The sequence below is a fragment of the Herpailurus yagouaroundi genome, unplaced genomic scaffold (assembly GCF_014898765.1).
Source record: "Herpailurus yagouaroundi ecotype Mexico unplaced genomic scaffold, PumYag 222, whole genome shotgun sequence".
NCBI lineage: Eukaryota > Metazoa > Chordata > Mammalia > Carnivora > Felidae > Herpailurus > Herpailurus yagouaroundi.
Genome location: NW_024412453.1, coordinates 17,591,045 through 17,608,960, shown reverse-complemented (window position 1 = coordinate 17,608,960; position 17,916 = coordinate 17,591,045). Strand labels below are relative to the sequence as shown.

The 17,916-nt window shown below is 54.2% G+C and overlaps 1 protein-coding gene and 1 pseudogene across 7 annotated transcripts in view; one reads left to right on the top strand and one right to left on the bottom strand.

Annotated features, from left to right (window-relative positions):
• Window positions 1-17,817, top strand: part of PDPK1 (3-phosphoinositide dependent protein kinase 1) — an 86,271-nt gene extending 68,454 nt beyond the window's left edge. For all 7 annotated transcript variants that reach the window (XM_040459347.1, XM_040459346.1, XM_040459345.1 and 4 more), the window contains 4 exons: window positions 1,865-2,082; window positions 10,707-10,764; window positions 11,617-11,769; window positions 12,077-17,817. In XM_040459347.1, coding sequence (XP_040315281.1) covers window positions 1,865-2,082; window positions 10,707-10,764; window positions 11,617-11,769; window positions 12,077-12,193 — 546 coding nt within the window. In that variant the 3' untranslated portion in view covers window positions 12,194-17,817. The remainder of the gene's footprint in view (window positions 1-1,864; window positions 2,083-10,706; window positions 10,765-11,616; window positions 11,770-12,076) is intronic.
• LOC121019808 (L-lactate dehydrogenase B chain-like) lies at window positions 2,216-8,172 on the bottom strand (annotated as a pseudogene).
• Window positions 17,818-17,916: the final 99 nt, after the last annotated feature.

Sequence of the window (17,916 nt, the reverse complement as noted above, 5' to 3'; positions counted from 1 at the left end):
GGCTTACTTTTTGTTAAGTGGCTCATCCTCTGCTTTAAAAGCTGCCTTGGAAGGGGTTCAGGCAGCGCTCACTATGCTAGACTTGCCATTTGGACAGTTAAGTGAGCCTGGAAAAAGACTTAAGCCTGGAAAGATACCAGATACAGGAGGGGGCCTTCCCTTTCTGCGGGTGTTGACAGCCTCTCGGGGGCAAGTTTTCCCTCAAGGGGCTCCGAGAGAGTGGGGTCCTTTTCAGCAGTGAGGGGGCTTCCATCTGGGGGTGAGTAGCAGGGAATGGTCTCTGCTCAGGGAGGGAAGAAGCAGGCACTCGGTTCTCTTGTGTGTCCCTAACCCCCTGGGGTGCTCACGGTAGTGCTCGCGGTTAGGCTCTGGAGTGAGCGTGCCGGGTGTGGTGCCTCTGGAGAAGTGCTCTGGGCCAGACCAGCCGGGGCAGTTTCCTTACTGTGCACAGCCCAGTGTCACCCCTTGTCACACATTCTTTCTGGGCCTGTGTTTTGTGCTGTGGGTTGTCCTAGGCATGCTGAGGAGAGAAGAGCAGAGAGCTGAGATACAGCATCTGGAGCTTTCCACGGGGAGCAGTGCAGTGCAGCCCCCCAGACAGGAATCACCTAGACAGTGACGGTGGTGATGGAAAGCCTACAGCTCCGTGACAAGACTAGAGGGGCTGCTGCGTTCGAAGGACTTAGAGGACCGGTTCTGATGTGGTGCTAGCTAGTAGGCTGTGGCCTTGGGGCAGGTCTGAGCCTCAGTTTTCCTGTTTCGGAAGTGGAGTTGATGGAGGCAGCCGTCTCACTGGCCTTGCAGCCCCCTGAGACACCTGGGGTGGCTCACGGAAGCCTGTATAAATTTTGGAATATTAAGCAGAGGCGGTCTTGGCCTGGGGAGTTCCTCACAGAGCAGAAGCAGAGAATGTGCCAGAAGAAGACCTTAAGTGAAGGGCTATGGGAGTGTCCCGGTGTCACTCCCAGCCAGGAGCCGGTACGGTGGGACTGAGACTGCTGTTTGTGCCATGTGAGCCCTAGGGAGAAGGCTGCTTGGGCAGCAAGGCTGCAGGGTCTGCACGAGGGGGCCTGGCTCTGAGGCCCAGCTCTGTGGGGGGCAGCCGGGTTCTTTCTGGAGGCACCGGGAAGATACGCTGACTCTTAGCCGTTGGCAGTGGCTTTTTTCCCCCTCGTACTTGGCTGCGGTGGGGTTCGGGCGTGGGGCCTACAGCTGTGGGGAGAAGGCTGCCTAGGGTGACCTCTTTTCCCAGGTCTTTGCTAGGGGTTCTCTGGCCCTGTCATTGGCCCCAGGGGCGTGTGGGTGTGCAGGCTGTGCCTGGTCGGCACATTTGTGAGTACATCCGTTTTTGTGTCCCCACCGGTTTGTGGCTTTGTCCAGAGTGGCAGACAACTTTGTATCAAGCTTAATGAATATTTGCTGCAGTTAAAAGGAATTTTTTTTAAAAAATGAGCACAGTCGAGTTGAATTGAATCGAGCCAAATTGAATACAGTGACAACCACAGACTCAGCAACGTAGAACCACGGGGCCAAAGGAGGAGGGCTCCCGAGCTCACAAGAGGGTGCCCCCAGGTGGCCACCCGTCCCTCCTCCTAGCCCCTCTGGTCAGGGCGGCACGGGCCTTGCAGAGGTCAGCAGGCCTCAGGCCTTGGGTCTCCCCTCCCTGGGTTCGGAGGCTGGGGGTTAGGTTCGCCCGTCGGGAGCAAGACCAGACCTGGCAGCCTCCGGCCCCGCCCGCTTCCGTGGCCGCCGGCCAGCGCAGGAGGACTCGGAGCTGCCGCGGGGCCTCCGGGCCTCCAGGGTGTGGGCTGCGGGCCCAAGGGGAGTGGTGCACGGCTGTCACTCTCCCCTCCTCTCTCTGCAGTACGACAACCTCCTGAGCCAGTTTGGCTGCATGCAAGTGTCCACGTCCTCGTCATCACACTGCCTGCCCGCCTCGGACGCAGGCCTGCCGCCAGCGGCGGGCAGCAACATCGAGCAGTACATCCATGACCTGGACACTAACTCTTTTGAGCTGGACCTCCAGTTTTCCCAAGACGAGAAGAGGCTCCTGCTGGAGAAGCAGGCCAGCGGCAATCCTTGGTAAGAGCTCGCAGGTGTAAGCCGCGCTCCACTGACCGGCGCGGGGCGCCCGGCCTTCGTCGCCGCTGCCTGCCGAGGCCCCCACCGCCTCACACCTCCCTCGCTGCCTTGCGTGCTCTGCAAACGAGGGCCCTCAAAGGGTCCAGCTTGAAACGGGTGTTTGGAGGTGTCGGGCCCGGGGATGAGTGGGTTTCAGCCTGTCGGGGCTGTAGCCCTTGCGGTTGAGCAGGCCAGGCCTGCCGTTGCCCGTGATCCGATGCTGTGGATTCGTGGCAGACTGGATGACCACTGCCCCCTTGTGAGGCGTGTGGGACATTCCAGAGTTTTAGCTATTGCAGATCGTCATTCGCGTGTCGCTTTTCCCACATGCCTGGGTATTTCTTAAAAGAGGAGCTCTGGGGTGGCAGACAGGGTGGCGGTGTGCACATGCATTGTGTCCACAGTACCCAGAACCCCCGTTTCCCAGCTCTCTTGCCTCGCCTTACGCGTTTGATGCTCTAAAAGTGGGCTCATGGCAACTTGCACTTGTATTGTTACTGAGGCAATCATCTTCTGTGTTCGTTGGCCATTTGTATTTATTTTTTGAGGTATTGTATGTCCTTTGGCTGTTTTTCTTCTTGTACATTTTCCATCTTTTCGAAATTGACTTCTGAGAGCCATAGACACGAAGAATATTTTTGTTGCCTGTTTCGCACACATTTTTCAGTTATCTTTGCATTATCTTTTCCAGTTACGTTGTGTGTATTTTTGAATAGAAGTTACAAATTCTTACAAAGTTACATGTGTCTGTTTTCATTTTGTTTTCCACCTTAGTCATGTTGAGAAGAGTGTCTGTACCCTGACATTTTCTTGATGTGTTTTTATGGTTTCACCTTTCACTCGGGCAGAGGGGAGTCCACCTTGGGGATGGGGTGGGGAGATGTGTAGGGGTAGGAGCGGGGATGGAGGGAGAAGGTGGGCGATCAGAGGGCTGGGCTGGGCCAGAGTGTGGAAGAGTGAGAAGGCAGGGCCCAGAGGGGAGCGCGTGGTGAAGCTGGGATTTTGTACCATTAGAAATTATCGTTTCTAGAAAAAGTGACGGTGATGTTGGCCAACCGGAATGCTCTACACTTCTCTGGAGTTTGTCTTTGCTCAGGTGGTATCGCTTAGGAGTGTGTGCTGAGCAGGGAGGAAGGGGCTTTGGTCCGAGCGGTGTGAGCACTGCCGGGCCGCGCACTCTCTGCACGCCTTCGTGCCGGCTTGTGCGGGAGCGTCCCGGGCCGTGCGTGCTGGGGTCCCTGACGAGGGCTCGCTCTGTTGCAGGCGCGGGGTTACTCCCCAGAAAACTGTGTGTCTTTGCCTCTGGTGTTTCCTGAGGCTCTTCTGTCCAGGTTCTGGGCCCTGCCGAGGCCTCTTGCCGTGCCTCTCTTTGTTCAGGCTTCTCTTCCCTTTTGTCCAGGTTCAGGCCTATTTGGAATCTGGTGATGGCAGGAGCTTTGAGGCACCCTTTATTTGGCCAGCGCGAGATCTGTCAAAAACACTTCGTTCTTAGGAACCGTGGCTCCCCGTGTCGGTCGCGCAGGGCGTACCGCTAATTGTGTGATACCGCTGAGATGGTGTGCACTCTCTCCTTCCCGTTCTCTGTGAGCGGCCATTGCACTTCTTCAGGGGCCCCACGCTGTACGGTGATGTGGTTTCTGGACTGTGTGCTTTTTTTGTATTTTCTGAAGAAGTAGGTTTACAGTAGAAGTGCGTGCAGTTTTAGAAATTTAGTGAATTCTCAGTATTTCTACTGCGCTCTTAGTAGCTGTCTTCAGTTATACCTGTTGTCGTTACTGTAACTCCGTGCCATCCAATAAATCCTTGCTTTGAAATTGTAAAGTTTTCCCTGTGCCTACACAGACACCCGACAGGATCTGAGTACACTTTCCTGACTTTTTTTGCAATAAACTTTTAAAATTTGTGAAAAACATTTCTGAATTTTATCTGAAACTTTTCTTTTTCCATATTTAAATTTTTTTTAATGTTTATTTTATTTTTGAGAGACACCGAACATGAGCTGGGGGAGGGGCAGAGAAGGAGACACAGAATCCAAAGCAGGCTCCAGGCTCTGAGCCGTCAGCCCAGAGCCCGATGTGGGGCTTGAACTCACAAACCGTAAGATCGTGACCTAAGCCGAGTCAGATGCTTAGCTGACTGAGCCATCAGGCGCTCCTGAAACTATTATTTTAGATTCGGATGATGTAGTCTCAAATAAAAGGACGTTTATCACCTGTCTTCCACATTTAAGTAGGAATCATCGCCTCAAAAAGGGAGATGATCTGCTTTCTTGATCCATAGCAGCCCCACCTACGCCTGAAGGGACTGAAGAGGAGGCCCTGCCTATGAGAGAGGGAGCGGGCCGCCCGCGGAACCTGGGCCGGACTGCAGGAGCTACCGCGTACCCACGGGTGTCAGTACCTTCTGGGTCGTGTCTCTGAGCAGAATGTTTGGCATCCTGTCATGGCGCCAGTGAGGCTGCAGCCTCCGAGGCCCCTCATTCGGAGTTTTAACAGTAAAGGAATTTTGTGTTGTAATTTTACACAAGGAGCTCTTTCAGTGCCACACATTAATAAAAAGCCACTGTGTTGGGGCGCCTGGCTGGCTCAGTCGGTTGAGCATCCGACTTCGGCTCAGGTCATGATCTCACGGTCCGTGAGTTTGAGCCCCGCGTCGGGTTCTGTGTTGACAGCCCAGAGCCTGGAGCCTGTTTCAGATTCTGCGGCTCCGTCTCTCTCTGACCCTCCCCCATTCATGCTCTGTCTCTGTCTCTGTCTCTGTCTCTCTCTCTCTCTCTCTCTCTCTCTCTCTCAAAAACACATAAATATTAAAAAAAAAAAAAAAAAAAAAAGCCACTGTGGCTTCTTACAGAGAAGTCACGTTGTCCAGGCTGGAGAAGTGCATGTTTGTGAAAGCTCAGAGACCAACGAGCGTTGGGCCGTGGATGCTACTGGGTGACAGGTAAAGAGGCTTGGTGCCGCCACAGGCCGTGGCGCGACGGCTCGCTGGGTTAAAGAGATGGCTGCATCCCTCCTGGCGAGTTGTACTTTTGCCTCACGTGTGGATGAATCCCCAGATACTGCTTGTATTGCAAGCATAAGCCAAGCGTTGGCTTCGAGTCTGTGAGCCCAGATTCGCATATTTAGGAAGAGAAAAGCAAACTGTGATCCTTGCACATGGATGAAAACTAGACGCTCGCAGTTAATCCCACCGTTGTGTTGAATCTCTACTGCTTGGAAGCTGAAGTCCCACAGATTATCTGCACGTTTCTTGAGCTGAGCACCGCACCATCCTTCAGCTCCTTATTGATAACACTGGTTAATCCCCCAGCATTCAGGACACAGGGAAGACTCAGGAAGACTCCCTCGTCAGTGCCACACGTGCCCCTCACCGCCGTCGACACCAGAGGAGTCCTGGATAGATTTTCAGCATGGATTCAGTGAGATCTGCCACGCCAATCCAGTAACGCGGTTTGTATCCTTTTAGCTCGAAGACTTTGTAGACACCCTCAACTGCCATCCTAGGAGGTCTCTTCCAGTTTTCACCGTCATTGTCTGCTCCCATTTCTGGATTCGGTTCCCAGAGAGAAAAGTCTGCCACGTTCACTCCACACAGCCACACGAAGAGTTGCCACGTTCTCCCAGAATCCATCCGTGGCTGCTGCTGGGTTGAATGCCAGGTTTTCAGTTGGAAGATAGCAAAATCTCACGGAATCCAGATTACACCCACTTCCCGTCAAACGGTGTCCGGGTGGTCCGCTTAGTTTCCAGGTCACGTAGGAGAATACCCACTGGGTTGGAAACCACAATCACGACACAGCTTGACTGTAGGTGGAACGGTGGATTGGAAGGCGCTTATGCTCCTCTGGCCTAGACTGAGCCATCCCTCTCCCTCCTGCTGACAGACCCCTGCAGCCACCACCGCAAGCCCGGTCTCAGTGACCAGAGTCTTCTGTCGGCCACAGTCTCAGGTGTGTGAAGGAAGAAGCTCCCGTGTGGCAGACCCAGCGTTTCTCCTTTGAGTGCATCTTCCAAAACATCCCGACCAGGGCAAGTTGGTCAGCGAGAGACTCTCCCAGAGTGTTGACGGCACAGGCCGCTCCAACTTGGGCAACGCCCGCTGCCGTGATCTTACCGGTGGCGGTCCGGTTGTCCCCAGCGTCACCGCCGTGGCAGCGGAGAGACAGCCAGAAGAGCCGCGCAGAGGCGGCCGAGTCGGCGGCGTGCGGCGTGTCTTTCCGAGGGCGCAGGAGCTGCCCAGAGTGCCTCTTGTGACTCTTACTGTCTGTCCTGGAACTAACGCGTCGACAGGTGTGCCGGTGGTGCAGAGGCAGCGGTGGGTGAAACCACGGGTGCCAGGTCACGAATCCAGGCCGTGGCACCTAGCCGTGCGCAAGCGCCTGGGCTCTCTACAGCCAGCACGCGCTCATGGCGAGGGAAGAACCCCCCCTCACTTGTAACTAGTCATCACCGAACTCTCGCTTTGTTAGTCGTGTGCATAGCGCAGCGGGAAGTGTGCGGGAAACGTCTCTGCCGCCGACCCAGCTCTGAGCCGCCTCAGGCCGAGCCTTTGGCTGTTGGTTGGCGCTGGGAGTCGGACCCCCTCTCGTTCCGTGAAGACCGTTTTCACCACGGGGTTTTACTGGCAAACGATGGTCGTTCCAACTGGGCCATTTGGCCCTTTTTTCTGGGAGATGAGCGGCATGAGCCTGTCAAGACCGACAGCTGCCAGTGTTTGTTACCAGTGATAAAATCGGAATTAGAATTTTGGGAAACGTTATCTGTTTCTGTGAGCTTGCCATCTTCCCAGTGCTTCAAGCCTTTTTTTGAGGAGGTAAGTAGCGATGGTAATATGTTGAATTTGTCAGCACTGAGAAGGTCTCCGTCGTAACCCAGTGAACCACCGTCTTTCAGGTGAGTGCCTTGTGCCGCTGTAAAATCGCGTCAGGGCGGCAGAGCCGTTCAGAGCGCCAGGTGCCCCGATGAGCTGCAGGGTCCCAGGGCCCGAAACGCCCATTGCTGGGGACTCCACTTCCGCACGGCAGCGGACCTGGCAGGAGCCGCACTGGCCGAGCGGAGGCGGAGGCAGGCCGGAGCCCCCCGGCTCTCGATGTGACGCCACGTGCTAACGAGGTTTGTCAAATGTGCAGCAGGCTCATGCTTCGCGTTAATTATCTTCGTTTTGGAAAAAAGTTACTCTCGAATAAAAATGGTGTTTATGTTAGTATGTGATGGGTTTATTTTTGTATCTTACGAATTAAATAAATATTTGAAAATGTTTCTGTCTTAATTTCTCCTACATAAATATCAGTGGCTAAAACCCATATAAAGGACGTCTCTTCGGGATCTTCTGTAAAGTTTGAGGGTATAAAGGGGTCCCGAGAGCTAGTGTTGTAGAGCCAGCTGGCCACGGTCACTCGTTCCTCCGTCACCTGTGTCAAAGCCCAGTGTGGGAGCCTTCCTGAGGTGGTCAGGAGAGCCACGTCGGGGTTCTGGTGGTCCTGCTTGGCTCTCCTGGGTGCGACCGTGCACTGAAATGGCTCAGGCTTGCTTGTGGCCTCAGGCTTGCATCCTCAAAAATGATCTTTTCGGGGTAGAGGGGGTGCTGCTGGGCTAGTGTGAGGAGGAGAGAACCGTGGCTGTGGAATCAGGAAGGAGCGTCTTAACCCCGTCACCCTTCGAGAAACGAGCATCCGTGTGTGTGGAGCAGGGCTGAGGTGAAGCCCCGCCTGCCTGCCGACCGCGCTCCGAGAGTCCCGGGCTCTGGGGTGCAGGGGCACGTGCCGCTGGCCAGAGAGGGGAAAGGTGCCTCATGCAGGAGTTGGGGGTGCCTTTTTGGGGGAGCAGGAATTGACTTTTGGAAGGAAAAAACTCAAAGCGATGCCTTAAGTACTTAAACTTTTCAAAGGAGATCCCCAGCAGCCTGTTGTAAGCCTGGGTGAGCGCGCTGCGCGACTGGGTTGTGGCACTTGTGCTCGTAATGGAGCTTCGGACCCTCTGCGTCCTGCCTCGGGTTCATTTCAGTGCAGCCACTGGGTCCAGTCGGCCAGCGCCAGCTGTCACCCCGGGCCATGTGGCTCCATGCCTCCTGCTTGCACACGTGTGGCAGGGAAGGTGCGTGCTGGTCCGCGCAGTCGGGCGGGGCCCATCCATGGGGTGTGTCCGTGGGGTCCTCACCACGGGGATGAGGAAGGGGCTTCCCTACAGTGCCACAGAGTTCTGTGGCTGAGCCGGTGCCGTGACTTCAGTTTCACTGGTGCAGAAACACCATTGGGGACGTTTGTGCTCCTGCTCCTTGTCTTTCTTTACTTCCTGAGGGCCGGTAGCCGGGAGTGGGCTCCCCTCTCAGTACACAATTTGCAGATTGTCGTTTGGCGGGCCTTGAGTTCAGGGCCATAGGCACCGGTGCCATGCGGGAGCGTCCCTTTCCAGAGTTGTCTCGGGGCGCTCGCACACATGCCAGGGCACCCCAGCAGGGCATGTGAGAAGGGGAGCTTTTGGTTTATTTAGGGCCGTTGAGAATGTGGCGAGGTCACTTTCTCTCTCTCGGAATTTCTAGCTTGTGTCCTTTGCTCAGTTTTCTGTTGAGCTTTGAGCCTTTCCTGCCACTTTGTGCTCTGTGCGGTGCACGTGCTGACCCTGGTTTGCGGAAGGTTTCTCCATCTGGTCTCCTTGTTCACGTTGGTTGGTGTGCATTCAGAGGTGCTTTCTGTGCTCGCCTGGTCCTGGCCGCTACTGACAAGGTAACTCCTCCTTGCAGGCCCTTCCTTCCCTGCTCTTCCCTTGGCAGGAGCTGGATCGCTTTGGGGCTTCTGGTGACCTGGGATCAGAGTTAACTGACCTCGACAAGAATCTTCCCTAGTTTCTCAAGCTCGGGGAAAACCAGAATATTTTATTGTCTCATGATGACCCACATGAGGCTGCGAAGATGCCGTGAGGCCATGTCTTTCCTTCTTTCCTGCTCGTCTTCCCTGGTGCCTTGGCGCCCTCGGCCCAGTGCCCTTGCGGCCCGGCTGCCCGGAGGGCTTGGCGGTGGGATCCTTCACAAGCCTGGGCTGAATTTGAGCTCCCCTCCGCATCCAGTGTAATTTAATTCAAGTCTCCCCGTATTATTTGTGGTCCTGAATGTCACATCCAGTTGCTCTGTGTTGGGGCTTGTTGACTAGAAGAGGCTTTCTGTTTGATGCGTGTATTTCCGTGCTGCAGGAGATCATTATATCTCCTCTTCCAAGTCTTGTTTTTGTTTGTTGGCTTTGTTTTTAAGTACTTTGAGAGGGAGGTACTGCGCTTTTCCTCATAGACCAGTTTTTTCGTTAAAATTTTGCTTAGTTTTACAAGTCCACATGCTGCTACGTCCCCTTAGATGTAGTCTGGGGCCACAGTGGGCTCTGGAGCAGGCACTGGTGTGGTTGGGTTAGTCTGGGGGCACTTCTCAGGCCCAGTTGAGCCTGGTGGGAGAATACTGGTCTGCCAGCTTGGCTGGCCTCGGACACATACTAGGTGTCCCGTGTGCGCCCCGGCTCAGGTACAGAATGGTAAAACTGTCAGTGTTTGAAGTAACAGTTGTTTTATGCCTTTTCAAACATAAAACGCTATGTTCTCCAGTAGGTCCCCCAGACCAAGAATTTCCGTAAAGTCACACACAACAGAAACCGGCAACTGTTCACTTTAACCAAGAGAGATAACCTTTAAACATTAACACGACATCTTTGAAACTCCCAGGAGTCAAAGTGAAGCATACTTGCTAATAATGTGTGTTAAGTTAAAGTCATGTTTCTTGCTTTCTCTTCCAAATTCCTGCTGTATTTGGGTTAGGAGTGCTTTGTTACTATGGTAGGAACAGCAGTAAGTTGTTTTTTTTTTTTTAAGGTTTCTTTTTTAAGAGAGACAGAGCGCGCGCGCGTGTGAGCACACACACGCTCGTGCGCACACTTGAGTGGGAGAGGGGCGAAGAAAGAGAGGGACAAAGGTTCGAAGAAGGCTCTGTGCTGACAGCAGAGAGCCCGATGTGGGGGTCAAACTCAGGAACCGTGAGATCGTGACGTGAGCTGAAGTCGGATGCTTACTTGAGGCCCCTCCCCCCCGCCCCCCCCAGGCGCCCCTACCAGTAAGATGTTCTCAGACAGAGTCCAGCACTTTAATTTTAGGGATTTGTGATTCTCAGCTACTCGGTGGTTTCTGAGTATCCAGTCGGGGGTCCCAGCTTGGGCAGGGAACACGTGGCCAGCAGTCAGTATCCCGAGGTTGACTCTCAGCAGCCTCCACCCTTCTGGGGGCCTCTGTTCGCCTCAGCTTTGTTCACATTAAAGAGGACGTGTGTCACCGTACGGGTCTGCAGCGCCGCCTCGCCGCCACCTGTCTGCTGCTGCGCGAATACCGCTGTGCAAGAGTTAGCAGCAGGCCACCGTGCTGGCAGGAGTGGATGCTGGCCCGCTTGCACGGTGCGTCGCACTTGGGCCTCACGAGTCACCGGAGCGAGTTGGGGCTGTGAGGAGGCTTGAGCAAAGCTCGCAGATGCCCTCGGGAAGTTCATTTTGAGCGGAGTTGGGAGAATTTCCGTCCCTGACTCATGGCAAGCGTCTCATTCTTGCTTTCTTCCTTTCATAGGCACCAGTTTGTAGAAAATAACTTGATACTAAAGATGGGTCCGGTAGATAAGCGAAAGGTAAGTCTGACTCCCGCCGCACCACCGGCTGCCTGTCTCCCTGTCTGCTCTTGGTCGGGGCCTGGCCTCCTTCGGTTGCACACGGCGTCCTTGGTCTTGGTTCCCTTTCTCGAAAAGAGCATTTCTAGATTTGATGGCTAAGGAAGACTCAGCCACTCAGCGGAAGCCGTTTGAAACCACACAGGAAGGCTGTGGTAAAATAGAAATACAACCTCTCGTTTCGGGCTCAGGACCGGGGTTTTCATATCCTCACGAGTTGTCTATTTTTTCATTAGAATTGTTTTTCCAAGTTGTTATTTATTTGTGACCTTGTTATGGATTAATTAAATGGATTGTGTCAAAAATATCAGACCCCACCAACATTCTCCCATCTGCCGACACGGGCCCTTCTTGAGGTCAGGCTCCCAGTCTCCGTTCCTGGCTGTGCCGGAGACACCGCCCGGTGCGGTGTAGCAGATAGGGGTTCCGTCAGGAACGCGGGGCCTTGCGGTGATGGTGGGCCAGCAGAGTCGGCTCGTCTTCGCCTGCCCGTGCTGCCGCTGCCCCGGCCCGGTGGGGCAGCCACGGGGGGGGTGGGGGGGGTGGGGGCGGCACGCCCAGTGAGGATGTTGGGATCCAGCTCCAGAAGGCCAGGCAGGCTGGGCACTCAATTCCTCCTGCGCCTGTGTGACACGAGAGGCCGATCCGTGGTGGGGAGGCTGTGTCTTGAGTGCGTGGGCGGGTGGTGGGCAGTGGGCCCGGTGCCCGGAGCTGCTTTCACGGCCTGGCCTCAGGGGCAGCGGTATGTGCCACCTCCTCCCTGAGGTGTCACTGCGGGGCCCTGACAAGCAGCCTCTTTTCATTTTGCATCAGGGCTTGTTTGCACGACGACGACAGCTACTGCTCACAGAAGGGCCACACTTGTATTATGTGGATCCTGTCAACAAAGTCCTGAAGGGCGAAATTCCGTGGTCACAAGAACTCCGACCAGAGGCCAAGAACTTTAAAACCTTCTTTGTCCACACGGTGAGTTTGTCTCTCTGGGTTCTCCTTTGAGGGGCTGGTGTTTCTCCCTTTCCTGTGTCCCGGGGGCCCCATGTTCTCGGCTCAGCCCTGAGCTGGGCCAGCTTGTCTTTGTAAGGGGTCTGTGACCCTTCCTGCAGAGGTGAGGGCTGCACATATGGGAAGGAAAACCCCACATGCTCGCGTGCTTCCACCGGCATTGGCAGTGGCTGTAGCGGGACGACGGTCTCCTGCTCTCTCTCACGACAGGTCGAGGTGCTGGTCTTGGCGGGATTCCCTCGGGTTCATTAAATCGGTTTTGTCTCCACAGCCGAACAGAACGTATTACCTGATGGACCCGAGTGGGAATGCTCACAAATGGTGCAAAAAGATCCAGGAAGTGTGGAGACACAGGTACCAGAGCCACCCGGACGCCGCCGTGCAGTGACACGTCCGAGGCTGCTGCCCTCGCTGCCAGGACACGTGCCCCAGCGCGGCTCGCCGCCATCGGGACGCTTCCAGACCACCTGCCAGCCATCTCAAGGGGGACGCAGACGGCGGAACCTTGCAGCTTTTTTATTTAAAAGAAAAGAAGAAAAAAATACCCAACCACACAAAGAACAAAACCAATAACGAAAAGGAATTCAGGGTCGCTTTGCTTGCTCTCTGTGCTCTGTGGAGGCTCCCCAAGCTCTCCTCGCCACGGGGACCCGGCACCGTGCACGTCTGCCTGATTCCCTCCCGGGCGAGTGGAACAGACTCGAGTCACCAGCTCTGCACCACACGCCCTGGTCACCTGTGGCCGAGGGGACGGGGTGTGTGTCTGGGCTCTTTCCGCCCCGAGGCTGTCGCAGAACCCTTTCGGCAGGGAGCCGTATACCCTCCGCCGGAAGTTGGCCTTGGTCTTTGCGGGCTGGGAGTGTTCTTGGCTTTGGTCCGCGTGCTCCCTTTCTTACGTCCCTACTTGATGCCCCCTGTGCCCCAGCAGGGCCCCTTGCTTGCCTTCTCACGCAGCTCTGGCTGTGAGATTTCTGTGGCTGTGAGTGCTCGCTCTGTGGGCTGCGTGTGGCGGGCAGGCTCCAGGTGGTGAGACGTGGCCCAGGCCGTCGGGGTGAGATGCTGAGGTTGGAGGGTGCCAGCGGGGTGTTCCGACCGAACAGCCTTCCAGGCGGTGTGGCCCTGTGGGGCTGGAAACCAGGCCGGTGCCCGGAAAGAGCACTGGCAGAAGCGGGCACCCGGCCGCACCAGGAGTTAGGGCTCCGTCCTGCTCCGTGTGAGGCCACAGGGCAGATGTAGGGAGGCACCGCTCGGTGAGCTCCTCCCGAGAGTTTTTTCAGAGGGCGAGCTTTGCAGGCCTCCCCCTGGTCGGTTCGGTAGGGCCGAGAGACTCCGGGCGCCAGAGGCTCCCGGCTGCCACATGCACCCTTTCCGTCGCGATCGAACGTTCTCCTGGCGAAACTCTGAGCGCTTGCACTTCTCGGTGGCGAGGGTCTAAAAGCCGCCTCGTGCTGCCAGGTCATCTGGTCCCCATCAAGATGTGGACCTTGCCTGGAAGAAAACGTTCGCCTTGCACGAGGGGTAGGAGCGCCACACTGGGGCCTGAGCATCCCGCCTGCTCGCTCCCTGGTTTCAGGCTTCTTCCTTGTGTTCCTTAGAGGCAGCAGGAAGCTGTACGCCATGGGGGGGTCCAGGATTTACCGGTCCTTTGATTTTCTTTGCTGCCAGTCCCTGGGCAGAGAATGCCTGTTGGCCTGGTGGTCACTGCTCTGCATTTCTCTCCCTGCTCAGGTTGTCCCTGGAGGGCAATCATCAGTCCCCTGTTGGAGAGGGGGAGGCCCCTCTGCTTGCAGGCTGCTCACAGACACACCTCTGTCCCCAGGGGATGAAGGTGTCCTTTAGGCTTTCAGGAAGGCACCAGTGGAAGGCTCCCGTGGAAAAGATCCACCACCGTCCCCCGCCACCCATTTCCCCCTCGACCCTCCGCCTATCTGGAGCAAAAACATCCGCTGCCCTGTGTTGACAAGCGGTCCAAATCCAGAGAAAAGAGGTTCTTCTCAAACTGGTTAGCCCGGGAGGAGTGCGTGGCTGTGGCGGTCGCGCCTCAGGGCATCGCAGGAGGTGGGGGGCGGGTGGTGGTTGGGAGCAGAGACGCTGCCAGGTTTGCCGATGGCTTCCCCCCGGGCTGCGTGCGCTGCTCTGCACTAGAGCCGAGCCTTACGTGAGCAAGCAAGTGCGCGTGCGCCTAGGTGGGTGGCAAGGTGTCGGGCGTGCTTGCCCTTGGGGTGCCGCAGGGAGCAGGACCCTGCTCTGGGCTGGAGTCGTAGGTCAACCTCCTGTCGTCCTCTTTCTTGCTTGTGAAAAAGCTTACCTGTGTTCACCTGCTTTTGAGAAAGTCCGTCTCACTTGGCCCTTTCAGGAAGTCCGTTTGCAGCTTTTTCCCCATATCGACAACTTAACTTTGTCAGCACACAGCTTCTGTGGCTGTGCCGTTAAGAGAGTTAGGGGCCTGCTCCTGCACAGCATCCTGGGATCTGGTTACAGGGACCCGAGCAGAGCCGGTATTGGGCTTTCCCAAGAGCACTCAGCTGGGCTGCTCTGGGAGAGACGCATCGGCCGTTGCCTTCTTCTCCCTGGTTGGTGCCACTACCTCCCGGGCTAACCCCTCAAGCTCCATCTTAACCTCCAAAACCAGAGAACGAGGGGTTCGGGGTCGAGCTCGCAGCTGACAGAGTTGAAGTGACTGCCCTTGCCTGAGCCAGTGACAGCTGAGCCCTTCCCTATAGGCTACGTTTCTCCTCTCACTCAGAGCCTTCTCCTCCCCCTCCCCCCCCCCTTTTTTAAGGCCTATACTTCCTCTTTTCCTACCCTGTGCTTACTCATGTTAGCTTTAGTTTTATCCAGCTTGTCCTTAGAGCTCCTGTCCCGGCATGCAGGTGCCTTACATTCTAAGATGTGGACGTAACTGTTAGTCTAGTACGTACACAGACATACACGGAAATGCAAATGATGTACCTAAGGCGAGAAAGAAAATGCCCTCTTTGATGGATCCAGGAGCCGTGTGTCCCGCTGCGAGAGGGCAAGGGGAGGGCAAGGGGAAGTGTAAGTGCCAAACCGAAGAGCCGCCAAGCAGAGCCCGCCCTGCCCGCACCCTGTGGCCTCGCTGGCATGGAGGGGAGGGAGCGGGGCTGTGGTCTGCGTGGGCTTGTACAGCCCGCTGTCCTTGTCCCTCTCTGGGCACTCCAGGAAGCCAGGTTTGGGTGCACTTGTCTCTTGCTCTCTTTGTGTGGACTTCACCAGGAGAGCGGGTGGTGGGTGGTGGTAGCCTGCAGCCCCGTCGGGTGCACAGAGCCCCACCTGGTGAATGGCACTGCATTGCACCTGCGCTTCTGAACCTTGGCTCTCAGGAGTTTGTTGCAGACCTGCTCGGGAAAGATGCCTGTCACGGTCACGCCAGAGCTCACGGCACCCGCACCTGCTCCGGCCCCCGGAGGCCACGCTGTGGTATTTGTGGCCCATACGCGCCCAGGGCCGCGTGTTGTCACAGGGGCTCCAGGTGATTCTGTACTCTATTAAAACATTTGTTTTCTGGAAAAAAAAAAAAAAAAATCAACCGTAGGCTTACCAACCCAGAAAAGACCACTGTGAACGTTCTGGTGTATAGCCCACCTTCTCCCCTCCCCCCATGCACACATTTGTTTTCTTTTTAAACTAAACTGGGAACATAAAACACTGTTCTGCATTCAGCTTTTTTCACTTGATAATTTATCTTAAGCATTTCTCCATGTCATGAGCAATGATTAAAAAAACATTGTTTTCAGTGATTGTAGAGCTTAATGGTTATACATTTTATCATAATTTATCTAACCATTTCCCTGTTGTAAAACACTTAGATGGTTTTTGGTTTTTCACTATTTAAATAATGCTGTGATGAATATCTTCCTGAATCTTTGATTTTGACTCTGATCTCCCCCTTCCCCCCCATTCCTAGAAGTCATGTTTTTGGGTTAAGGAGTTTGTTTTAAAGGTGGTTTTTTAGTCCTTCCTCCGTCTTCATCTGATGCTTAGATGCTCAGAGTTCAGTGCAGAGCCTCCTCGGTTGTGTCCTGAGGATTCTGAACAAATCAGTTTCTGGTAAGGGGTGTGTTCCAAAGAAGGTTTTAGTAAGACTGCTCTTTTCTTTTTATAATGCTAAAATGACGTCCTTATTTAGGTCCATTCGTGGCAGATTTTTTCAAAAGCTAATTTCCTTATTTTCATTGAAGACTCTGGTTATGCTTGCATGTTAGTTACCGTCCCGTCCCCGCTGCTGCGGCTGTCCAGTGCTCCGTGATCTCGTCAGAAGCTCGCGCTTTGTGTCCACAATGGTACTGAATGTGCATCTGCACAGTCAGCTGAGAGGAAAAGTGTTGAACTGACCTTGCCACATGCTTACTGGATGATTTGTAGTCAGGTTCGTACACTCAGTACATTGGGCCGTTCGGAATCAGTAAAAGAGCAAATTCTCTACTTGAAAGAGACCACGTAGACAGTTGGGTTTTGCAGAGGTCTCCTTGCCCTCGTTCTCTCCAAACGGTGGGACTCAGTAAGAAGGTCTTAGCGGTTCAGTAGCGTGCAGCGGCTAGGCCTTTTCACTGTGGAATGTGATTGTCCTGGCCGACATGGTTTAAGGACCTCTCACACTGTTTCAGGTTGTCTGCTGGCCATCGAGTCCACACCACCCAATTTGGTTTCATTCTTGATTTCTCCACTTCAGTTTGGGGTCCACTGATTCTGAGGAGAGGCGCATGAGAGATTTTTTAGGTGCCATGGTCAGTGCTGCTTGAGTCTGCCAGAGATTATGGCTGGATTGTGCAGAATGAGATTCCCTGCCCTCCTCTGACACCCCAAGTCCCCTGTGCCCTGGCCGGTCCACAGACTGGGTGCTCACCGCCCGGTCCGCGGAGGCTGCAGCTGCCGAGAAGAGGTGTAGAGTATGGTGAGGGCACTGTTCTCCGAGATGTTGCCACATAGGTCTTTCCACATTGTTTCATCTCACCCGGAGCTAAAGTGAACTGACGGGGACTCATGTGGCCCTTCCCTCTCAGGCAGCCTCTGTGACAGGTGCCTTCAATCAGGGCGGGAGTCACTCCCAGAGCCTCTGAGGGGCGCAGGCTGCTGGTCCAAGATTGCAGAGTTGTGAATCAGGCTGCCTGTGGAGAACTGGTCTGGGGAAGAAGCTGTTCCAGGAAAGAGCAGTCCTATCTGTAGCTGAGACAGCTGTGATGGGCAACTGACCGTGCCTACCCGTATACCTGAATTTTCCACAGAACCCATTTCTTCAAATACGAAGAAACACCAAACTTCACGTACAGAGAACTTTTTACAGAAGGCAGACCTTTTTTTGTGTGCGTGATCCATCCTCGTCTAACCCATCTGGCAGAATGACTTACGAAAAGGGGTCATTTTGCCGGTGAAAAGCCTCTTTATCGTTATCAGAAGTTTGATTGGACATTGACAAAAATTTTTGCGGTTTTTAGAGCTGCTGTAGCTGTTCCTTAACACAAAATAGGATGAATCAGTAAGTAGTATGTTAGCTGTCTTTCAGGTTGGTGGCAGTCAGTTAGGACATGTATAAAATTCTCTACCTGGTCTGTAGCTGTAACTGTGATGTACAGGCAAAGCAAAAATTTAAAACTTATGAAAACAAATAATGCAATGATATTAGAATATACACTTTTGTATTTTTATTCTTATATAAGGTTATTTGCTGGCTATTGTTGGCCTCTAGTTCAGTCTGTGTTATTTAAAATCTAATATATGAATTATTTGGATTGAATTCATGTTCGGGGCCACGTTGTTGTATGTATTGATGTACAGCCTTGAATGTGAATAATTATTGTAAACTATATTTTACAACTTTTTTTCTGGCTTTATTATATAAATTTTCTATTTGGTCAATGATTTAATCATATAATTTAATGAATCTGTTTCTTCTCTTTTTTTTCAAATATTTGTGCTGTAGACGTAGTTACTGGATGATGAATTTTCCACGTATGCTCGGTAGTCTTGTAATAAAAAAGCATGTAGAGTGTAGACGCTCGCTGACGTAACTCTTCTCTGATGGGGGCGCGGGTCCGGCGCGGGCGTCACCAGAATTCCGGGCCCGGAACCCGGCGGCGGCCGCACGCCGCA